Genomic DNA, 25,288 nt, shown 5'->3' with positions numbered 1-25,288 from the left:
CCTTCCGTCCAACTCGTCCATGCCGACCAGATATCCCATCTAATCTAGTCCCACTTGACAGCACCCGGCCCATATCCCTCCAAACCCTCCCTATTCACCCATCCAGATGACTTTTAAAATGTTGCAATTGTAGCAGCTTCCACAACTTCCTCTGGCAGCTCATTCCATATACGCACCACCCTCTGCGTGAAAAGGTTGCCCCTGAGTTCTCTTTTATATCATTCCCCTCTCACCCTAAACCTATGCCCTCTAGTTCTGGATTTCTCCATCCCAGGGAAAATACATTGGCTATTTACCCTTCATGATTTTATAAACCTCTATAAGGTCACCCGTCAGCCTCCGACGCTCCAGGGAAAACAGCACCTAGCCTTTTCAACCTCTCCCTATAGCTTAAATCCTCCAACCCTGGCAACATCCTTGTAAACCTTTTCTGAACCCTTTCAAGTTTCACACCATTCTTCCAATAGGGTTGAGAAGCCTGAGAAGCTACAACTGACTCATTCCACTGGGTATGCCATTGCTTTGCTCCTGACCAGGAAGTGCGTATCCATATTGGTAATGTTGAAGACTTAATGGCCTTTAGTGATGTTCTTTCACATAAAGTGAGGCATTCACTCTCTATCCACTTTTTTAGAGCGCTTTCTGGCATTAAAGACGTCTGTAAGGTCGGCCGCAGCTTTTTTTCTACTAGAAAAATGGAACAGCCGGTTAATCCCTTTCTGATATATTAAGCCACACGCCGTTAGCCGTGGATTGGTTGGATCTTTTGCGCTGTGTAACTGTGATTCTATCACTGTGATTTCCGGTATCAGCCCTATAAACCATCTGTGCAGTATCTCCAGTGTCTCGTTTGCCCAATATTTTACGATTCTATGACTGTTTGACCTACCTTTCGCAATACATGTTCGATGGACTAACGGCAAATGAAGGAGCACCATGAATCACATCGAAATGTGCTGAAAATATCCCGCCCAGGATTATATCACCATCTTCAGACAAATTTGGCAAGTCATTTTTTGCTCGAGCCTTGCAAATCACTCCATATGATACCTTCGTATGCACAACAGCCAGCAATAGGAGTATCAGATTCAACGTCATTGCTTTCTTGAAAGGAACCTATCACTAGGTTAAACTGAATAAGAAAGAACGTGATATTATATAGCGTCCCTTACGACCTGAGGGCATCCCACAGCGCCTCACAACAATGAGTCACATAAAATCGGACGAAATAGATTCAGTCTCTGAGACGCTGCACAATCAAGTTGTTTCCAGCACACCTTCATTCATGCAGGTAATCGTGATTGATGGATCGCTAGTTCTGCACATTGAATTCACATGAAATAAAAGTTAGTGCAGTTGAAAACCACAAGTGAGTTATTACTTTCTAAACAGACAACAGGAATGCAAGAAGGTGTAATCCTGCGAATGATGTTTGCAAAAACTACAACAAAGGTAGGACACATAGCCATATAATCGAACATACTTCATGATCAAATTGTATAATCCTCTTTGGTAAAGAATTCCATAGATTCACTATTCTCCGAGGGAAGACATTCACGGACCCAGACAGATCTATAACACAGAATATGGCCCTTCAGCCCATTATATCAGTACTGGTCAAAACCAAGCACCTAGCTACCTTAATCAACACTTGCCTTGTAAACTTGGCATTGTATTTGCACATCTAAATAAATGTTCTGAGGGTTTCTGTCTCTAACACCCTGACAGAGAGCAAGATCCAAATGCCCCCAACTTAACGACCTTTATCCTCACATTTTCTCTGAACCATTTGCCCCTTTATTGGAGAGGTCTGTTGCTGCGACGACATCGGCAGCAGCAAGTAGGCCCAGCACATTGCTGTGACGGTCGACAAGCATTCCAAACATGGACGCATGGTGATCGATCCCAGTTCCAACAAAGAACAAAGAAAAATTACAGCACTGGAACATGCCTTCGGCCTTCCAAGCCTGCGCCAATCAAGATCCTCTTTCTAAACCTGTCGCCTATTTTCTAAGGATCTGTATCCATCTGCTCTATGCCCATTCATGTGTCTGTCCAGATACATCTTAAATGATGTTATCATGCCCGCTATCACCATCTCCGCTGACAATGTATTCCAGATACCCACCATTCTCTGTTTAAACGACTTCCCGTGCATATCTCCATTAAACAGGTCCCCTCTCACTTTGAACTTGTGACCCTCGCAATTGAGTCTCCCATTCTGGGAAAAAGATTTTTGATCTCCACCCTATCTATACCTTTCATAATTTTGTATACCTCAAACAGGTCGCCCACCGCCCCCCCAACCTCCGTCTTTCGAATGAAAATAATCCGAATCTACTCAACCTCTCTTCATAGCTAGCGCCATTCATACCCGGCAACATCGTGATGAACCTTCTCTGCACCGTCTGCAAAGTATCCATATCCTTTTGGTAAGGTGGCGACCAGAACTGTACGCAGTATTCCAAATTTAGCCGAACCAAAGCCTTTAACATGACCTGTCAACTCTTGCACTCAATACCCTGTCCGATGAAGGAAAGAATGCTGAATGCCTTCTTGATCACTCTGATTACTTGCGTTGCCACCTTCAGGATACAATCAGAAAACTCAGATATCCCTGGACATCAATTCTGACTCAGGCTGCTGTGGCAGGGGCGAGTTTGCATGTACAATGCAAATTCATTGCTGAAGAAGCGAGTTTGGGCCCAGTACGAGATCCTGTGACATCGGCAGCGGTTGCACTGCGAAGTCCAGTGCATGGCCAGGCCGTTGGTGGAGACGATGCTGAAGACAAGTGACTTTCATTCCAGTAGTGGCGCACTGCAAAGGGACAAGTGTCTGAGTACCAGGTCTGTAGCCCGTGGCGGAGCAGTTAACAAGAAGGATTGTAAGGTTCAACGCTTTTTTCTTTATTCTTCTATCTTATATTCTATGCTTTGGTTTTTTTTAAGTGATGGTGGAGACTGGCTAAGGGATAGAAACTTTTCACTGTACTTTGTTACGAAACGCACATGGCAATAAATAAATCAAATCAATCATTTCCTCAAAGCTCTATGAATACAGGTCCACTGTATTCCATTCCATTCTAAATGAAGTCCAACTTTTCAATTGACTTCCTATTTCTTGCTGAACGTTTTATATTATATATATATAACTTAGGTACAACAACCCTCAATTTCATTTTGCACTCTAATACCCTAAAGCCTCTCGGGCTCAACATCTAGTTCAATAACTTTAGAGCTTGATTCCGTTTTTCTAAGTTTTGTACTCACTCCAAAAACAAGTTGTGTTATGAGATGGTTTACTTTTCGCAGTCACCCACTCTCACCTTTTTGGTCAATTATCGTATAATATGTGTTGTATTGAATGCACTCACCTTCCCACTCGTAGATCTTCTTATCTCTTATTCAGCTTTTCCTCTGTCCTGGCTTGCTATCCAGCGTCTCCTTCTTTGCCGACCCCGTTTCATTACTCTGTGTCTCCACCTATCCGCTCACTACTCTCCACTTTGGCTTCAGGTTTTCTTCGCTGTTAACAGTTCTAATGAAGAGTCATTGAACCTCGAAATGTTGACTCTGTTTTCTTCCTACAAATGTTATCAGACATGCTGAGTTTCTCTAGCAATTTCTCGTTTGTTGCAGATCTCCAGACCCGCAGGTTTTTTGTTTCAATGCCGAATAATGGACTTCGTTCTATGTGTGGGATATGCATATACAAATCATATATGAAAAGACTGAGAAGAAAATTATCCCAATCAAAGAGCTAAAAGAAAGCCAATATTAACAGATGGGAAGGTCAATTTAATAAAAGTGCAGCTTATGCATGGAATTCATATCCAGATCAATATGTGACGTGGACACAAAGTGTTTACACTGTGGCTAAAATGGTCTTCACAAATAACAAGGAACTTGATACAAAATCGAATCAATTTGATTTTTTTCACAGAACAAAAGCAAAAATACATTCAAAATTGTTTAACCAGCAATGAATATTAAATCTGGGAAAAGAAACTTCAACAGTAATAAGCTCCTCAACATCTAAATAATCAGAGTAATTATTTCTTAAAGGTATATTTATTATTGTTATTTTGAAAGAAGAAAAGTATCAGAAACTCTGAGGTTTTTAATGACAACTGCTAGGCAACACAACTGCAGTATGAAGGAGCAAAAAGCAGAAATTTGTGGAGAAAGGCAGCAGGCAGAAAGTACGTTAAAATTTCGAGTCGATTAAGTCGTCATCACAGCCATTATTAAGAAGGAAAGCTGGTATCTATGCTGAAACCAATATGGGGGATGGGGGTTGAGGTACTTAGAGGGGATTGTTGGGCGAATAGCTGGATTCAGAGACCAGAGAGAAAATGATATGGAAGGAGTGGATAATCTAGTTGATATAAAAAAAGTAGGCCAAGATGGAAGAAAAGCTGAAGACGAAATAATTACAGCTAAGAGCAAGATGGTCAGTTAGCAGTGCAACATATAATGTGATAATGGGCCTACAAGTAGGCAAGAATGGATGACTGTGCAAAAAGCAAACTATGTCATCATAGAACTGGATGTGCACTGGGTAATGAAAATAGAAGAGTCGAATCAGGTATTAAAGTTATTGAAGGCAATGTTGAGCTCTAGAGACTGAAGGGACACCTGCAAGATGAAAATGAGATGTTGCTCGTCGAACCTGCACTCAGGCATACTGGAACAGCAGGCCTACGACCGTGTGTTGGCATGATTACATGCTGTGTTGAAATGACAGAGTCATTTTTGTGGACAGAGCATAGGTCTTCTGCAGATCAGTACCCAATCTGTGGTTTGATTCCTCAAAGTGGAGACGACCACATTGTGAACAGCAAATACAATAGAATAGACTGAATGAAGTGCACATGAATCACTGCTTCAACTGGCAGCTTTGTCTCAGGCCTTGGACTGTGAGGCGGGAGGAGGCAACTGGGTAGCTATTACATCTTCTGAATTTGCATGGGAAGGTGCCATGGGGATGTGAGATGTTGATAGAGGAGAACAAATGAACCAGTGTATCCTGGATGGGTCAGTCCCTGCAGAACGTAGACAAAGGATGGGAGGGGACGATATGTCTGGTTATGGCATCCTGTTGGAGATGATGGAATTGGAAGCTTGCAATCCATTGAATGAAAAGGCCAGTTGGTAAGTGGAGACGAGGCAGACAATATCATTATTGTGAAAGGGAAGAGAAAGGGTGGGATATGGTTTAAAAGAGGCCCAAGGCCCTGTCAACTAAGGAAACAGGCGGGCATTTCTGAGGTCCCCTGTGGAAGGTAGCATTATCAGAACACGTGCAATGGAGAAACTGGAAAAATGACACTGTTACTTCAACATGCCAATGTGTTCCCAACGTTACATCTCTGCCACTAGCTTGCTGCAGTGTTTAAGTGATCCTCAGCGCAGGTTTGCTTTTTCTGCTTGAGTACCCTGGAGTCTGCAGGGCTCGACATGTGTTCAGAAAGTTTAGAGCATGATGCTGTCCTTCCATGCTTATTACCCACTCTACAACGGATCCTGTTCTGACATGGCTTGATTTTAGCACACTTACCTATTCTCAACTACTTCTAGACCATTATCACATAAACTGGGTACACTCAGTACAGCTTCTGATTTTCACACTCTAAGTTCTTTCTCATCTCTTATTCGGTTTTTCGTCTGTCCTGTCCTGCTATCCATTACCTCCTTATTTACCAATCCGGCTCCGATCTCTCTGTCTCGGCTCAGTCTCCATCTAAATGCTCACGTCTCCCCCATTTTGGCTTTGACACGAGTACCAGTTTTTCCGAGCTAATAGCAGTTGTGTTGCAGAGTTACCAGACTCGAAACTTTCACTCTGTTTCCTTCCCACAAAAGTTGCCAGTCCTGTTGAGTTTCTCCAACACTTTCTATTTTTGTTTCAGATCTCCAGCTTCCGCAGTTTTTTGTTTTATTGTAGAATAACTGACTCGGGTCTATGTGGAGAATATGCATCTGCAAATCGCAAATGAACGGAATGAGAAGAATATTTCCTCAGTCAAAGAGTTAAAGGATAGGAATAAACCAATAGGGATCAAAAGGCCAACTTCATAAAACTGCAACAAAAACAGAAATTGCTGGAAAACTTCAGCAGGGATTTCATAATCTATGGAGGGAAATCAATGATAATGTTTGGGGTCACAGCAGTTCTGAAGAAGTGTCACTGGATCCATGATGCTAATTCTGATTTTTGTCCACAGCTGCCTCCAGACCGGTTGAGTTTTCGCAATTTCTGTTTTGGTTTCTGTTTTGGGAATGGGCAGAACCCCTCAAAACATTTCAAGAAACTAACCCAGACACTGAATTTCCCAGTTCTTTTAAGCAAGTGTAACGTGGATATTCCAGGATGGATGCAGCTGGTCAAGCCACTTAGCTTTAAACAAAACAGAATTTATTTACAAGATGACCAAATGAAACACAAACAAAAGAAAAAAAACAGAATAACTTAACCGATCTGAAAACTCAACAGATTATACCAACTTAATGATGCTGTTCCAAATACTTGCAACCATCCCCATAAACATGCCTTGGTTAAAAAAATGGTTAAAGTCAAACATAGGGTCTTACAAGACAGAGAGAATGACAACATGGAACACCCTCTTCCATGTAGCTGTTACTTGGATCAGCGGCTTCAAACTGCCTGACTGCTTTCAGTGAATAGCCAGACTCTCAAACCAAATCAAACCAAGGAGAAGCTGATCTTGGAGAACTGGCCACTCTTCTTTTATTGTACAAGTTTTTAAAAAAAAACTTAAAAGCTTTTTGCCTGAAGCAGTATCTGTCCGCTATAATTGATTTGGCCCTAAACACTTTCAAACCCAGACATTTCAGAACAAGTATTTTTATGACCACCTGAATAAAAAATCAAGGACAAGATAACTTTGTTCAAGGAGCAGCAGCATCACACGCCCCCCTTTTTTATAAAAAAGAACCATCACCACCCAAAAATTGCTTTAGTTTAAAGCGCCTTAATCTTAAACTGTCAGTACTCTACAACACACGTATACATTAATCATGCAACCATGCACTAATGCATTTTGTTTCAGTCTGTTTTATTTCTGCCACCAATCGCTTCTGTTTCTCATTCACGTCCCGACAATGCATCGACAATGATGTTTTCTAGTCCAGCGATAAGCATAATTTACAAATTGAATGGCAGTAACAACAAGCTCCATCTAAACAGTCTCCCATTTTTGCCCTTAAATTTCTCCACAAACTTGAAAGGGTATGTGATTGTCTCAGAAACCTTACTAGTAACATAAATATTGAAATGTTGTAACGCCAACACAATGCTCAAGGTCTCTTTCTACGGTAGAATACTTCTGCTGATGATTGTTCCACTTCATGGAGAAATACACTATAAGTCTTTTTAACTTTCTGTATCTTTTTCCAAAAGCACAGCATCAGCACGCACATCACTTGCATCAATAGCCACCTTGAATGTTTTGCAGAGTTCAGTGTAGCTAATATTGGGGCAATGGTTAACACAGTTTTCAGGCTGTCAAATGCTTTCTTTGCTGTCCACTGAAACTTCATGCCTTTATTTAGCAATTGATTGAGTGGAGCAGCCACACTGCTAAAATGTAATACGAACTTTAGATAAAATTTATTGAATCCCAGGAGTCAAAGTACTTCTCTTTTTTGTCAGTAGTACTGGAAAATCCCCAATTACATTTGTTTTTGCATTCTGTGAAGACATTTGTCCACGTTTAATAACATAGTCTAGGAAGGTGATTTGGGGTTTGGTAAATTAACTTTTAGCCATGTTTATCACTAAGCCTGCCTTCTGAAGTCGATCAACGAAGTCTGGTAAATGTTGCAAGTGCTCCTTACATGTGTGACTGAAAATCACCAGGTCATCAATATATACAATTGGGCAATCCAGCATTGAACTTATTGGTTTGTCTCTGAAATGTGGCTAGTGTATTTTTTATACTAAATGGCACGGCTTTAAATTAATACCATCCATTCGACGTTCAGAAAGCCAAAATTGCCTTTGCTCTTTCTGACAAAGGTACCTGCCAGTTTCCCCTGAGCAAGTCCAACTCAGAAAAATAGATTGCCCCACATTCTCAACACAGTCTTCCAAACACAGAATCAGATATGCATTGGTCTTTGTAATGGCACTGACTTTGCGAGAGTCCACACATATCCATTGGTACCATTTGGTTTTGGCACCATTACTATGGGTGAGCTTCAGTCATCTAACTCACTTCAATTATGTCATCTTGGAGCATGCATTCAATCTCCTTTTGAAGCGGTGCAAACTTGAGAGGACTGCATCTGTAGGGATGCTGTTTAATCGGAACAGCATCTCCTATATCTACATCATGCATAATTAGGTAACCATTTCCTAGCTTATTTCCACGTATCTCCCTCCGTGATAGCAATAACTCTTTCAGGTCATTTCGATTTTCCCCTGGAAGGTGACTTTATAATTTATCCCAATTTTTGACAACGTTCTCATTGTCCAATTTAACTTGAGCAATGTCCAATTCAGAATCCTCTGAACTTGGTTCTTCCCTCTGTGTTGTAACCAATAACACACTCTCCTCTGGCTTTCCTTCTCTGTCAAAAATATACTTTGAGCATATTCCCATGACACACTTAATGAGATTTGTTTCTGTCTGGAATCCTTATCAAATGTTCGCCTCACTCGATTTCCTTTTGACTTGATAAGGTACACTAAACATTGCTTTTAAAGGTTCACCCATCACTGGAAATAACACACTCTATCTCCAATAGCAAAATTGCGAGTTCTTGATTTTTGTCTGCTTCCTGTTTCATTATATGCTGTGATACTTCTGAACAATATCCAGCCCACTCCCCCATCCTATGTAATCATTCTCGAAAATTTGACACAAAGTCCAAATATGTGGTCTCTCAATTCTGACTTACCAATTTCTCCTTTATTAATTTTAACTGACTTCTCAGTTTATGCCCCCAAACAAATGTAAATGGACTGAATTTGGTCGATTCCTTTGGTGCATCTCTTGTCACAAAAAGCACACAAGGAATCCCCTTATCCTAAACATCTGGATAGTCTAAAAGCCCCCAACATAGTATTTGATGTCTGATTCCACCTTTCTAGCGCTCCCTGCGATTCTGAATGGTGCACAGTAGATTTGAATTGTTTTATTCCTAAGTTTTCCAAACTTCCTTGAACAATTTTGATGTAAAATTTGACCCTTGATCTGGTTGTATCTCTGTGGGTAGTCCATACTGAGTGAAAAAAATGAGTAATTCCTCTACAATCCTTTTAGCTGTGATATTGCACAATGGAACAATCTCAGGAAATGTAATCAACACATCAATCATTGTTAACAAATACAGATTTAAACTTTTCCTTTTAGGTAGGGGTACTATGCAATAAATCAAGACTCTTGTAAAAGATTCCTGAAATACAGGAGTAGGTATTAAAGGTGCGGATTTTATTGCTGTCTGTGGTTTTCCAATTACTTGGCATGTATTTCAATTACCTGACATCTGCTAAAATTCAGCTACATCCTTGTGCAGTCCAAGCCAGTAAACATTTTTTTTGTATTTTACCTTAAGTTTTCCTCACTGCTAAATACGACCCTAATGATAGCCTTTGTACCACTCACAACATCTCTGGCAATGCAACTTGATGAACTCGGTCCATTTTTGATCTGCCTGAATATATGAAGGTCTTCATTTCCTCATTAGGACATCACTTTTTAAGATTTTAACATTCAGGGACACATTCAGATTCTTTTCAAGCAGTCTTTGTTAATTCCACATTAACATTCTTATCTGTACTCTTTGATAGCTCCTGTTTAAATTGGTGAATTTGAGACCACATTGCCACACAGTCAGGGAAAATCCCAGAATATGTTTCCTGCAATATTTCAGTTTTCAACGGGTTTTCGACCACAGTAGGCAGCACTACTACCTTGTCAACAATCAATTATATTCCTGGAGCTGAGAGTGTGTCCAGTACTCCGACCACGATTTCCCAACTCTTAACTGTACACTCTAAATAATTGACCACTTTTTGTCGCACCGTGAATTCCCGTTACTAGCACTTTTTTTCTGGCAATAGTCCTTCAGAAGTCCGTATCTTCACGTCTTTCAACATCACGGATGAAGGGAATCCAAAATCTCTTAATATTGTAACCTCTTTACCTGCTGCACCTGTCCTATACGAGTAAACTTTACCTTTGCAGGCATGTGGTTTAAGAAGATTTGGCACTTGCTCCGTAACCAACCTCTGAGCAGATTATAGATTCTGGTGCAACTTTCTAGCGTCCACTGTGCTTTCTGTTACCACTCTAACAAACTTCATTGCCTTATGCTATTTTCCTGCATTTGAATTCACAGTACTTTTCCTAATACACCAACACTGTTATTTAATATGGCCTACTTTATTGCAGTGAAAACATCAGAAGTTTTTAACTTCTCTTTCCCCTTCAAGGGTTTCCTTTTTACCCTGTGGTACGTTATCCTTATGATCTTCACCGTGGTTTACCTTTCCCTTTCCACGTGAGGATTTCTCTTTTCCCCAATTTCTATCCCTCATGGATTGAAATTGACTTTGGAAGCCAAACTTTGATTTATGGACCAACTCAAAACCATAAGCCATTTCAGCTGCTAATCTTGCCGTTTAACTCTCTGCCCTTCCAAATGGGTACTTCAGAAAGCGAACTTTTGAGTTCCTGTGGAAATGCCAACTTCTGAAGTTCAAGCTCCTCTTCCTTCCTTTCCTGATTCTTGTTTTCTACCACGCTCTTTCTTTTTGTTCTGCTAAAGCGATTCATTCTTTTTCTCTTGCCTATGTTTTTAATCATAATTCAAACCGTATCATTTCTATTGCCCTTTCTATTGCTTTTGCCTCTAACTCAAGCTGCTTCATTTTCAATTGAATTTTAGGCACCTCTAAAGAATCTGATTGCGTTTCCAGCAAATTTAAATGTTGAGCTACGACTGTAATTATCTCTCTTTTCATAACGGACGGAAGCAGCTCCACCTCCAGCCTGTCTGCTAATCCCAGCAGCTTGACCTCAATCGTCTTTTGCAAAACCCCCAAAGTCACTTCTTTCATTCCCAGGAACTCTTAGTGTCTGAAAGAGCCATTGCTATCTCCAGCACTGTTTAAACCAACTGAATTCAACACCCAGAACAAAAGACGTTAACACCTACCACTCACTTCCTTCGAGCCCAGCAATCCTATCCCAATTTGGAACTGTGGAACCAATCACGCAAAGCATCCAACCTGTTATGGACTGGGGTAGATCCTCTCAAAACATTTCAAAACAGAAGCCAAGACCCTAACTTTGCTAGTTGTTTTAAGCAAGTGTAACGTGGATATTCCAGGAGGGATGCAGCTGGTCAAACAACTCCCTTTTAAACAAAACAGAATTCATTTACAAGATTACAGAATGAAACACAAACAAAAGACAACAGGATACAGAATAACTTAATCTATCCGAAAAGCCAACAGACTATCCCCACTTAATGATGCTGTGCCCAACACTCGCGACAATCCCTATTAACAACGCTCGGCAAAACAGGTAAAATCAAAGACGGGTTCTTACAGCAGAGAAGTCAGAGAGAAAGAGGGCCGGCATTGTGCTGCTTCTTGGGTCCAGCAGCTACACAACTGCCTGACTGCTTTCAGTGAATAGCAATATTGCCATAAAAAATCAAATGAAACCAGACGAAAGCTGAGATGGGAGAACTGGCCATTCCCCTTTCATTGTGCAAGTTTTTTTTTATTTGAAAGCCTTTTGTCTGAGGCCATACCTGTAAGCTATAATCAAATTGGCCTTAAAATCCGTTGGCCCTAAACGTTTGGGAACTGCGTTTATACGACCTCCCGAAAAAAAAGCAAGGACAGCATAACCTCGTTCAACGAGCGGCACGGTGGCACTGTGGTTAGCACTGTTGCCTTGCACATTCTCCCCGTGTCGGCATGGGTTTGCTCCGGGTGCTCCGGTTTCCTCCCACAATCTAAAGGTGTGCAGGTTAGGTGAATCGGCCATACTAAATTTCCCATAGTGTTCAGCGATGTATACGTTAGGTGTGTGAGTCGGTGTAAATGCAGGGGAATGGGTCTGGGTGGGATAGCCTTCCGAGGGTCGGTGTGGTATTGTTGGGTCGAAAGTCCTGTTTTCACACAGTAAGGATTCTAATTCTGAACGAGCAGCACCATCGCATTTCTGATTTCGAGCATCTGCAAATCTTCCTTCTTTTGTTTACTTAATATCAGAGCAGCTTGTGCATGCAATTCATCTCCAAACCAACGTAAGACGGCGGCGTCAAACAGTTTCAGCAATGTACTCTTCAAAAATAACAAGAAAATTGATATAAAATCGAAGTAAATTAATTTTATTTATTAGAACAAAAACACAACTGCGTCGAAATTGAGTGAAAATTATTTAATCAACAAGAAATATTAATATTGGTACAACAATCTCCAGAATGAACATCTTGAGACCAGAAACAGAGAAACCTAAGAACTACCGTGAAGAGCATCTGCCCATTATTTTTTCCTTTGAGTTATTCTCCGGTTTCAGTAAAATAATGTAACATTTCGGAGTAAAAATGCAGACAAGTAAACCAAAGCTTGACGCCCAAATGGCAAACACTTCGACAGCCACCGTGTACTTTCCAGGAGAGCTGACATAAGCCGGAATAAAAGTGATCCAAACAGCACAGAAGATCAGCATACTGAAAGTTATATATTTCGCGTCATTGAAATTATCTGGAAGTTTCCGGGCAAGAAAAGCTAACAGGAAGCATACAGTGGACAGAAGACCAATATAACTGGATACGAAATAAAAGGCTTTTAAAGAACCCACGTCACATTCCAAAATAATGATATCTCTATAATAGGTCACATTTTTCACTGGATAGGGAGGTGATACAATGAGCCAGATTGCGCAAATTAAACCTTGAAGAAATGTAAGAACAAACACGCCTAACCGTTGCTGCATGGGTCCAAACCATTTCATCAAGTTGTTGTTGGGAAGAGTTGATTTAAAAGCGATCACAACAAGAACAGTTTTCCCTAAAATACAGGAAATACAGAGAACAAATACAATTCCAAATGCAGTCCGCCGCAACATGCAGGACCATCCGGTCGGTTTCCCAATGAAGGTAAGTGAGCACAGGAAGCAAAGCGTTAGGGCAAAGAGAAGGAGGAAGCTCAGCTCCGAATTGTTTGCTCGAACGATAGGTGTTTCCCGATACCGGAGGAATATAGTAGCTGTACCCAGTGCAAGACACACTCCCACTGAAGCAAGCGCCACGAAGACGGAGCCCAGAACCTCTTGAAAGGAAAGGAATTCAATCATTTTTAGAACACAGCGATCCTTTTGCTGATTCGACCAGTAATCCAAAGGGCACTTGATACAATCCGTGGAATCTGAAAGAATGAGAGAATCAATTTTTTAGTACGAAACTTATATTGGCTACAAGACACCGTCGTACTTGGTCGCATGTTTGTGCATACCTGTGGTGTTGCTAATCTCTCCATCGGCGCACTCTGCGCAGTCAAAACAACATATTGGTTGACCTTTTCTACTGACCTTTCTTGATCCGGGAGGACAAGGTTCGGAACAAAGGGCACGTGGAATCTAAGACAAAGGAAATAATACCTGGGTAATTCATATAATAGAATCATAGCTTAAAGACGTTGAGGTTAATATTTTGTCACTTGGAGAGGTATGTGCAAGGCCGGGCACCCGGCACTTTTTCTCTTCAAATATTAAACAAAAAGTCTTTTGAATGTTGACTGTTCAATGCGTTGCTAACATCCCAGCAGGTAGTGCATTGCAGATTACGGCAATTCTCTTTGACTATATTTTGCATCTGAAGCTTTAGTCCTATAAGTGACCAATTTTCTACCACTGCAAACCGTTTGCCCGTAATTTTCTATTTGCCGAATGCGTCGTGTCTGGTGGTGGTCAAGTATCAGGCCAAAGGGGATAGAGGATCCCTGGATACACCCGACGTCAATATTAGTGGAACGCATCAGGTATGAGTACAAGTGTTTTTCAAACATCTTCAGCCCAAGCAAGCTACCTAGAAAACCAACATCGCTACCCGGCCTTTAGATCCTAACCTTCACAGATCTCAGACTTCAACAATTCAGCAATTCAGCTATCCATCCATCATGATATCGAGAAGCGGCTGAACGGAGTAGATAAAACAGAAACGCCAAACTCTCCGGTACATATACGACATTCCTTGAAGATTAGCTGAGTAGTCCTGCCTGTCAAACATGTCAATTTCGTTTCCTGTCCAGCCAAATACCATCCCCAGTTCAAACGCCATAGTAAGCAAAATCGTAAAACCAATACTGCTGTCAAACTTCACAGGCTCAACAATACCTCATAATTTCTCATTTTGGATTTCGATTTTGAATTCGATTTTGATGTCGGAGTCCAGTAAAAAGTGTACAAATTCGCCATACCCAGAGCACATTGTGTACAAAGGTACCCAGGTACAAAATCTTAGTTATAATGTAGAAACATGAGGAAAAAAGTCAAAAGTTCAGTATTACAGTTATTCTTAGTGTAACGTAGAAAAAATAAATAAAGTTAAACGTTCAACATTGTTTCAACACTTCCTCTTAAATGCTTAGCCATTCTGAGCTGGCACTTCCCACAAGGGTTTCATCTCCTCCGTTCTGGCCTGCATATTTGGCTAGATATTTATCGCTTGAATCCGCCGCAGATACCAGGAGACCTCGTACCCGCTGCTCTCGACCCCGTAGATGCTGGGGGAACATCTATCGCTGCTGCGCGAGGCTGGCTATCCTCCGCGTTTGGCTCGCTTTCTCGCTCTTATCTACTGTGGCTCGCTCTCCCCTGCGACTGCTCCCTCACTATCCCCTGTGCTGGCTCGATCACTCCACAGAAGGTAACTACCGGTAGATTTTAGTAAGAGAAAAAAGCTGTGAAGGAAGAAAAGAGAAGGAAAAGCGGGCGAGCACGCTGCGCTACTACTCGGCCAGCATCTTGGAGATCAAAACTGGAATTTAACAGTTTTTACTCAGATAATGAAGAAGTCTCACCCACATGCACGCAGACCCAGAAAGCATCCAGCCTTAAAGTATTGCTGTTGAGTAACATCCATGTCATGCAAGTGTCAGGTCTTGACCATTTGCTAAAAGAATGAATAGAAATACGTAATTGCCCTCCAAAAAAACACGGACAGCTTTAGTTTGACAGTTTATTGCTCTTCGTTCATTCAAATTGAATCGATGTCTTTGCCTTCCTGCGAACAACACTGGAGGTGGACCACGACCAAGTTATTGTGATGTTTGTACAAGAAAGTTCACCAACGTTTCCTCAGCAGTAGTTATGGATAAATCCTTTTCTTGCAAACGACTCACACGGAACATCTCAAAATAAAATAATGCTGCAAAGATTTAATTAACAGATACTTTGTTGAAAAAAATGAAGTTATTGGTAATTAAATAAACATCCTTTTATGATTGCTTTCAAATAAGTAACTTTGGGCAAAGTGTCAACAACATTACTCTGCCTGGTAAAATCTTCATGAATGCATTGTCAATTTTAAGTGAATATTTGGAACATAATTTTGACCAACACTGTTTTAACAAATTGCGCATTTGACATTCTGAACGTTCATAAAATATTTGCTGGAAACTGACGAGAAATGAGAAGAGAAGGGACTGCAAGCTAATTGCATTACCACCAGTGATTCCTTTCCAGTGTATTCATCAAAACTTGACTCTGTGGTCAATGACAAAAAAACAGCATCCAGTTCAAACAATACGCTTCGGAAGTCATAGTTGAGGAATTCGTCGCCGTGAACACATTGTAATCATTCAAATTTATTGTTAATTTGAAGAACACATTTTGTAAAATGTGAGGTAGGAGGAGTCTCGATAATGTAAAGTTGAGGCCTATCGATGAAAGTCTGTTATCCATTCAATGTGGGAACCTTTTTCTTCAACTGATAATGGCAATTATCGTCTGTCAGCTCCGAATGCTTTGCGCGGTTCCCTGAACGAACTCTGCAGCTGGTATAATCCAACATAAAGTAGTCACGCTGTACCTGCATAAGATTGTTGCCAACAAGAGGTAACAACACAAACTTGCGTACATATGACGTCACTTACAAAAATAACACGGAATCTATTCTCCATGAAAGCTTAATTAGCACCATAGATGTCAATTGTTTCCTCTCTCGACGCTTTCTGCATCTTCGTATTAAATCCATCTATATCATAACATCCAGTCGCATTTGTGAGGTTGCATGTGAGTGTTCGTTGGCTAAGTTGACGAAATTGATGATTGAAGAGTATATGCTTTTTCTACGTCTATTCAATTAAGGCCTTTAGTAATCTCAAAACCGAATCTCAGCTCACTGCTCTGAAAGAAAACAACCTTGACAATGGGCGACAACTAACTCAAAGAGAGATTGCTGGAGAAACTCAGCAGGACCTGTAGCCTTCCTGAAGAGAAAACAGAGCCAGCATTTTGAATCCAGAGACCAACTTTCTTGGCCCTAAAGTTCCCAGGTAGATAGAAATAATGTACACAAAAATATTCCAATTCCATGAAGAATTATAATAAAAAATTCAACATTTCATGCATTGATCTCATGTCCAGTGCATGGCAATTGATATGGACTAGGCCAGACCACTCAGAGCATTCTTAACCAGGCAGACCAGATGATAAATTTGCGATTTGTTTTGGGTCCGCCTACAGTGAAAATTACCCAGCATGAGGTAACTAGGTTGATTACCAGGTTTTAATACAAACAGCAATTTATTCATAAGAGTACACAATGAAACACAAAGAACAGAATAAAGAGGCCCTACAGAACTAGATCTAATTATGCTGTTGTGAATATACACAACAGTCTTAATAAGCAAACACTCTTGAAACACAGTTAACGAATGTAACATATGCTTACAAGTTGAAGTTAGAAGGGCAGAGAGAGAGAGAGAGAGTTTGTTTCCACACAGCTCCCTGTTGAACTCCCAACTAGTTCTGGACTGAACTAAACTGCTCAGCTTGAGAGCTAACCACTCCCCTTTCATTATACAGGACACTTTGAAATCATGACCACTTTGGCCTGATGTCTCATCTGTTTACTTTTAAACAAAAAGGCCTCTCAATACCTTTTAATCTCTATACCAAAGCAGACTAATAGGAATCAAGAGCAGTTTATTACTCCTATGAAAAAAACCAAGGACATAATATCCTTGAGAAAAGGAACAGCTTTGAGAAAAAAGAAAACAGGTTTGTGACAAAATAAAAAGGCAATTCAAAATTGAGAATGAAAAGTGCATTCCCAATTGTTGAACTGCACAGAAATAACCAATGAAAGGACAAACAAATCTTAGGCTTTGAGGGGTAAAGGGGAAAAATGAAAATAAGAGCAGATGTTCTGCAAAACAAAGCAGTTGTGTGTAAAACCAGGTCTGCAAGAAAGGACAATGCATAATGACATTGCCATTGACGCCCATGCTCTAACAGTTCACAAAAATACTTGCACTTCTAAACAATTATTCGCGTTTTAACGTCACTTTTTTTTCATGGTTTGTTAATGCAAATCGCAACGAAAATACCTGCTTTCCAGTGGAGCTCCACACGATATCTCCGAAATTCAGGACAAGCCCTTGTCCCTCCGGCGATGACCCATCATAGTATCCAATTTTAACAATATCAAGTGAACCTTCTAAGTTAATTTGTAAATTTATTAAGTCATATGTTGGGACTGGATCACCATTTTCATCAAAATACACGATTTCCCCAGTGTGAGCAGTGAAATTTACTGAGTGCAGGTAGTGAAGCAGCTGCAGGAGAACAATGCAAGACATATAAGCATTTGGCTGTCATCTTGATACATACATTAAAATTCATTTAAACAAATGAACACCGTTAATTTAGAAATTAATTGTATCACAAATTAGCATCCGGCCATGAACAATAAACTTTGGAGATTCATCTTCCGTTTTTGCAAGTTTCTCATCTTCCGTCGCACATGTTTCCGTCAATGGTGGCGCGGTGGTTGAGTAGTTAGCACAGTTGCCTTACAGCACTAGGGAGCCGGGTTCGAATCCATACCCGAGCGCCAGTCTGTGTGGCGTTTGCACATTCTCCCGTGTCTGCGTGGGTTTGCTCCAGTTTCCTTGCAAGGATGTGCTAATTTGATGATTTGGCAGTGCTAAATTGCCCTTAGTGTTGAGGGGTGTGCACGCTCAGTTGGTTAGCTATTGAAAATGCAAGGTTATAGAGCTAGGGTAGGGAGTGTCTGTTTGGGATACTACTTGGAAGTCGATGGGTCAAATAGACTGCATCCACACTGTAGGGATTTATGATTCTAATATTAGGAATGACTCTGATTGAGAATATGTGGAGTCTTGCCCACCGCAGAGACTTAATAGACAATGCACATTAGCTTCCACTGAGTGTTGATTTGTCGGAATGATATGGTTTAAACATAGCATTCCACTGAGAACTAAGGCTCTGTAATACAGTGAAAAGACGAAGGTCACAAATACCTATCCAACACCAAAACTAACACCAATATTCTGAGCATTTATCACATTATTATTAGTGACACGTCCTTTGTTATCATTTACCTTTTCTTTTCCTACGTCACAATAGTAACTAAACCTCGCAAGCACTTCAGTCAATACGATGCTGCTTGAAGAGCTTCAGGCCTTGGATATCCTTACAATGATCTATTTAGGTTTGCTCCCTATATTTGTATATGTGTGAATTGAATATTTGCATATTCATTCTTTTTTCTTTTGATGCAGAATTGTCCAGTTGGCATGCTTTTCTCTCATTTTCTTACAGGAATAATGGTTGTGAAAACTTCAAGTGGAAATAGAACAGTACACACTTCAAAGATGGATGGCGTCTATGGGATCGATCTGAAACATTATTAAGTATTTTCCTACCTGCCAGGGTTCAAAGCTTGAAGTGTGAGCACACGTATTATTCGTAAAAGGGCCAGTGCCTTCTTCACAAGACAGCATATCATCAAGTGCATGAGCGACAGCATAGACCGCTTTGTACACATGGTAGGAACTTCCGTCCATGATGGCTGGGAGGTAAGCGTTTTCTAAACCATCTAAATGTTCATTCCCTGTGCATGGCTGCAAATGAAATGCAGAACTTCCGGTCTCTGTCGCGTCGCCTGTCGTTAAAGAGCACGAGAAGAGATTTTCCCAAAACTTTTTCACAAAAATGCTGTCAGGAAACCTAGAAGGGTGAATTTTCAGAAGATGATCTCTGAGGCCGACTATTTCTGTCCTTCGGGTCGTTGGACCAATGGCCCCAACGCGAACCCTTGCTCTTTCTTCTGGTAACAATATATCTTCTGTAAGCCACCCTTCGCTTCCAATCCACTGTATCCCGGTCACGTTTTGGCGCAAGATCTCCTTAATTAACACTCGCATATCGCCGCTTTGCAAGAATCCAACCACAACCTTTGTGGTTGCCTCTTTCATCACCTGCACTATTTTTCTGATTTTCTCGGCGGGATCGGTTCTGTAAAACGATTCAGAATACGCGATGCAAATCCCAATTTTTTGGGCCTCTTCGATAAATGTTCTCATCCCAAAATTCCCATACTCTGTGTTGCTTCTAACCGTGCCAATCCAATTCCAACCAAACGTTTTCACGAGTTCAGCCAGAAGTTTGGACTGATATTTGTCGCTTGGTATCGTTCTGAAGAAAGTCGGGTATTCTTGTTTATCGCTCAGGCAGGAGCAAGTCGAGAAGTAACTGATCTGCTGAAAACGAGTAAATATATTTAAATATGCAGTCGTCGTTTTTGGAATATGTTTTTAAAATGTTACTTTGTTATATCTTCAGCATGAATGTACTTTATTTGTTGATGTATTTTATTAAGTACAATACGAAGTATGCACGCCTGTGATTGGAACTAATCGAACAAAGTTAATTATTTGTCGAGTTTTTAAAAGAAAGGACAAGTGGCAAGCTGAAATTTACACTGGTCAGAACATGGGATTGCATGAGAACTATATTCCTGAAGTAAACAGGCGAATGTACTATTGGAATCATAAAGGTTGTCTGAGTCTGAAATAGTATTTCCAATAACGGTAGTTTCACTACACATTGTAATTTGCCTTCATGAGGAAACGGACGGTATGTGGGAGTTGGTGGCATACTGGTAATAACATTAGATAAGTAACCCAAAACACAAGGTCGTGGGGATTTGGGTTTAAAAACACGCTATGGTAGGTAGCAGAATTTGCGTTCAAAATGTCTGGAATTAACAAAAAGCTATCATCATGAAACTTTAGGCGGCACCGTGGCTCAGTGGTTAGCACTGCTGCCTCACTACACCAGGGACCCGGTTTCGAATTTGACGTTGGGTGAATATTAGGAGTGTACACATTCCCTCTGTGTCTGCGTGGATTTACTCTGGGTGCTCGCGCTTCCACCTAGAGTCTAAAGATGTGCAGGTTTGGTGGATTAGGTGGTAGGCATGATAAATGCTGGGATAGGGATGGAGTGCTCTTTGGTGGGCAAGTGCCCATCCATGATTCAAATGGCCTCTACCTGCACTGTAGGGATACTATGATTCTAAAGGCGTTGCAAATATGTAGTCAAGTACTAGACGCGATACCATTGGAATTCCGAACGTTCCAACCGTTCTTGCGGCTGCAATGGAGGATGTGGATGTTTCACAACCAAGAATGGCTGCCACATTGGAAGAACCTTTACATTCAGGGTATTCAATTAGTTCTTGTTCTCCATTCACCAAAGCCAGCGCTGCTTTGGCCGCTCTCGCGGAGATCGAGCAGTCATCATAGATCTCATACCCCAGAGAGATATTCGGAAGTAGAGTTTTGCTCCGGTTTATTTCTTCGATAGCAAATATCATGGTTTGCATCAGGCGAAAGCTTGCGATATCAAAACTGCGGGTGAGACACAAAAGGAAACGATAAACGTATTACATTCACCATCCAATTATCCAGATCTAATTCATCCAGATCTTCCAGCCCCGCTGAGATGCCCGCCTGAATTGAAATCCGCGATGGAAACGCAAATTCCAAGTACCCGACTTATGCTGCAGCTTGTGGTTTGCCAGAAAGACCTTCTTGGGAACCAGTGACCACGATCCGGGCGGATCATATAATGAACAAATTTGGGTCGATTGTCCGACACATGCCCAGCTATACACCCTGATTCGTGTCAGGTTTACAATTGTTTAAAAGGGTCTCGCCAGTGGGACTATCAAAACAGCCCCGGCACTCCCAACTTCATGCAGATACCCATTGCAACTGATTGGCAAAGTCGCGCCCGATTCATACCTCTCGTTACCATGACATTCTGCACGTATTCAGTGCGGCATACGACTAACACAATGGGACCGTTTTATATCCGGGCTCCGTTGACATCTACGGCCCCACCAATATCAACATCCATCATCCCATTCTGATTCAACGCCGAATCTGCTCACCAGCCGACTTCCCTTACCCCACCCAAAAACAGAGCTGATTATCTCTACCCCACCCTTCCCTGGGCTTTTTCGCTGATTCACAGATGCTTGAGCTATAATTAAATCGTTGGATGAATAAACTCATGCAAATGCCTGCAAATACCAAGAGGCACACATAATATCTGTTAATAATTAGAAATCCCTGGAAATATTTGCAAACAACTGTCAGAACCTTAGAAGGCTTAGAAATATTTAAAACACTTCAAAATGCGCACAACATAACAGATATACACTCTACCCAGTAGAAAACTTGAAAACTGCGCATTCTTTACCTTCATGGCTTGTTCCAATAACTTCAAAGGAAACATAGCTCCACTATATCCGAGTTCACTTACTGGCCCTCGCCAATTCCTTCCAATGTTACTGAGCGCACAGACAGGAAGGTCCAATGCCTCACCAAAGTAGCAAGCTAAAGGTGTAGTTTAAAAGCTAAAGGCGTTCAACAGCGCCTTCCACTGCTTTGCTCCTGACCAAAAAGTGAGTATCTATATCGGTAATGTTAATGAATTGATGACGTCTAGTGCTAAACTCCCACTTAAAATGAGAAATTCACTGTCTATCCACTCCTTAAAAGCCATTTATCACATTAAGTCTTCAGTAGGTCATTCAGTTTTCAGTTCCACAAGGAAAATAAACCAGCCGGTCAATCCCTTTCTGAAATATAGGCTCACACATTTTCGGCACCATCTTTGTAAATGACCTCTGCAGCATCCTCACTGTCTTGCTTCTCCAAGAAAATGAAAAAAAACTGCACGTTGCGCATTAAGTGCGGGCTAACCAATGTTCAATACAGGTTTATCAGAATATTCCGCTGTTTGAAATGAAACTTCTTGTTTTGGTTTGCTTTAGTAATCACATTCCAAAAGGTGACAAAGCATTCAGTGAACTATCTACATGTAATTCAAGATCCTTTTTCTCCTTCTACTCTACATAGACATGCACATGCAAACTGATCAGTGATGCCTCTATTTTTCGCAGCTAATTGTACTATTTCATGCATTTCTGTGTTCAAAGTCATTGCATTTACTTGCCCGTTTTGCAAATTTGTTAATCTCTCCAGCAATTTGTTGCAGTCTGCTCAACGTGCAAAATCTCAACCCCAGGTTTCTATCATCGCCATCTTTAGAAATTTTGTTTTGGATTCTGTCCAAAGTATTACACCTTTACCGAATATTATTCAGATTTGATTTTCAGATAAACACAAAACATTGTGTACGAATTCCAGTTACATCACTACTAACACACAGAATATTTCTGATTAATACTCATTTGTTCATACTCAGTATATTTCCGACGCATTGAACATAGTATTTTGATTCCTTTAGAATCTGTCCCCCATGTTACCATTTTTACATTTCAAGGTCAATAAAATCAGTCATCAGCAATTCCATGTCCTTGCAAGTAAGCATTATTTCCTTAATCAAATATAAACACAAAGAATGCTGGAGAACCTGTGGAGAGAGAAACAGGGCGGTGAGATTGCATGAAATCGGGATTACTTTATCGTTTACTGCTCTGGACTAAGATTAGGTCATGCTAATTTGCCCGGTACTGTCTAGGAATGTGCAGTGTGGTGGGCTAGACATGCGAAAACCTAGAGGAATTCAGGTTCTTGGACTGGGTGGAATGCTCTTCAAAGAAGTCCAATGACATTTCTGAGCAATGTAGAGATTCCATGATTCTATGATTGTTTGACCTACCTTTCGCAGTACGTGTCTGATGGACTGACGGCAAATGAAGGAGCATCATAAATCACATCTAAATGTGCTGAAAATATCCCACCCAGGATAATATCACCATCTTCAGACAAATTCGGTAAATTGCCTTTTGCTCGAGGCGTACAAACCATTTCATGTGATTTCCACGTAGGCACAACAGCTAGCAATATGAATATCAGAAACAAAGTCATCGCTTTCTTGCAAGCAACCTATCACTAGATTAAACGGAATGAGAAAGAACGTGGAGTTATATAGCGCCTGTTATGACCTGAGGATATCCCAGAGCACCTTACAGCCGATGAATCACCTTAGAGCTGATCGAATGGATTGCACCGCTGAAACAATGCTCAATCAATTTGTTTACGGGACATTTGCACTTGTGAGGCCAATCATAATTAACGGATCGCTATTTCTGCAGATGGAGTCACTAAAAATAAAACTTTCAACTTTTAAACCCCAAGAGCGTCAATATTTTTGATTCAGAAACAAGATTGGAGAAAACATTAATCATGTTCATGACCATCACTAAGATTAGGTCAAACAGAGGTCATTCGCCTCATTGATCTGGTCTTGACTGTTCGTATATTCTTCGACTCCAGATTCATTCCTTTTATCTAAAGCCCTTGATTCTCTTTTTTTAGATTACATTACAGAGTGGAAACAGGCCCTTCGGCCCAACAAGTCCACACCGACCCGCCGAAGCGCAACCCACCCATACCCCTACATTTACCCCTTACCTAACACTACGGGCAATTTAGCATGGCCAATTCACCTGACCTGCACATCTTTGGACTGTGGGAGGAAACCGGAGCACCCGGAGGAAACCCACGTAGACACAGGGAGAACGTGCAAACTCCACACAGTTGGTCACCTGAGGCAGGAATTGAACCCGGGTCTCAGGCACTGTGAGGCAGCAGTGCTAACCGCTGTGCCACTGTGCCACCGTGCTGCCCACAAATTATCAATTAAAAATAGGACTCTCTCATATACTCAAATTTATTTCCAGAGCAACCTCCACAACTCTCTGTGGTAAATAATCCCATAGATTCACTACGCTCCGAGTGAAGACATTCACAGTGTTAGTGAAGTCTACGCACAAATAGTGGTCCTTCAGTTCATTACATCTGTGCTGGTAAAATACAAGCGTCTAAACATTCTAATCACGTTATCTAACACTTGGCCCATAGCCTTGGCATGATAAGTGCACATCTAAATACTCATTCAATGTTCTGAAGGTTTCTGCCCCAACCCCGCTAACAGGCAGTCAGTTCCAGAATTCCATCACTGCTGCATAAAGACGTTTTTCCTCGCATCTCCTCTAACGCTTCTACCCGTTATCTTACATCTACTCCCTTGATCATCGATTCCTCCATTAAGGGAAAAGCTTCGTTCTGTCTACCATATCTATACCCCTCGGTATTTTATAAATTTCAATCAGATCCCTTCTCATCTCCCCTGTTCTAAGGAAAACAACCCTAGTCTGTCTAATCGCTTTTCGGTTATAGTACACCTCGTCTATTTTAAATTGGTCACCACATAGTCTGAGATTAAGCCCTCTGCTCCAATATTTTTGGAGAAGGGTAACTAACCTTTCTGTAATTTCCCTATCAAGTTCCCTAAGAATTTTGTATGTTTCAATAAGGTCTCCTCTCATTCTTCTCCAACATTCCATGCTCTTTGGAATCCTAAATATAATTTTCCGCTAGGGCAGCCTGCAGCTTCTCAAAATCAACATCGAATTCGGTAACCTGAGAGCTTGATTCCATCCTTCCACGTTTTGTACCCATCCATACACTGTCCGTTGTTACTATGCCTTTCGTATAGTCATCCAGTGTACACAACACGAGGTTATAGTCCAACAGGTTTATTTGGAAGCAGTAGCTTTCAGAGTGCTGCTCCTTCATCAGGTGATTGTGGAGAATCATTTATAGCAAGAGTTTACAGTGTGATATAACTGAAGTTATACATTGAAAAAGATCCGGATTGTTTCTTTCATATGTAAATCGCAAAACGTTTTTAAAAGTTACATTCTCAAGTGCACTTTAACAATTCGTG

General features: G+C 41.0%; 1 protein-coding gene across 1 annotated transcript; it reads right to left on the bottom strand.

Annotated features, from left to right (window-relative positions):
- Nucleotides 1-12,508: 12,508 nt before the first annotated feature.
- LOC140478477 (extracellular calcium-sensing receptor-like) lies at nt 12,509-20,897 on the bottom strand. Its single transcript, XM_072571736.1, has 5 exons — nt 20,640-20,897; nt 18,943-19,776; nt 17,602-17,829; nt 13,504-13,627; nt 12,509-13,416 (listed from the first exon to the last, which is right to left on the bottom strand). The coding sequence occupies exons 1-5, from the start codon at nt 20,895-20,897 to the stop codon at nt 12,509-12,511; spliced, it is 2,352 nt and encodes a 783-aa protein (XP_072427837.1).
- Nucleotides 20,898-25,288: the final 4,391 nt, after the last annotated feature.

Source organism: Chiloscyllium punctatum, chromosome 6, assembly GCF_047496795.1.
Source record: "Chiloscyllium punctatum isolate Juve2018m chromosome 6, sChiPun1.3, whole genome shotgun sequence".
Classification (NCBI taxonomy): domain Eukaryota; kingdom Metazoa; phylum Chordata; class Chondrichthyes; order Orectolobiformes; family Hemiscylliidae; genus Chiloscyllium; species Chiloscyllium punctatum.
The sequence above is the reverse complement of the archived record's forward strand: the minus strand, read 5'-3'. Positions and strand labels throughout refer to the sequence as shown.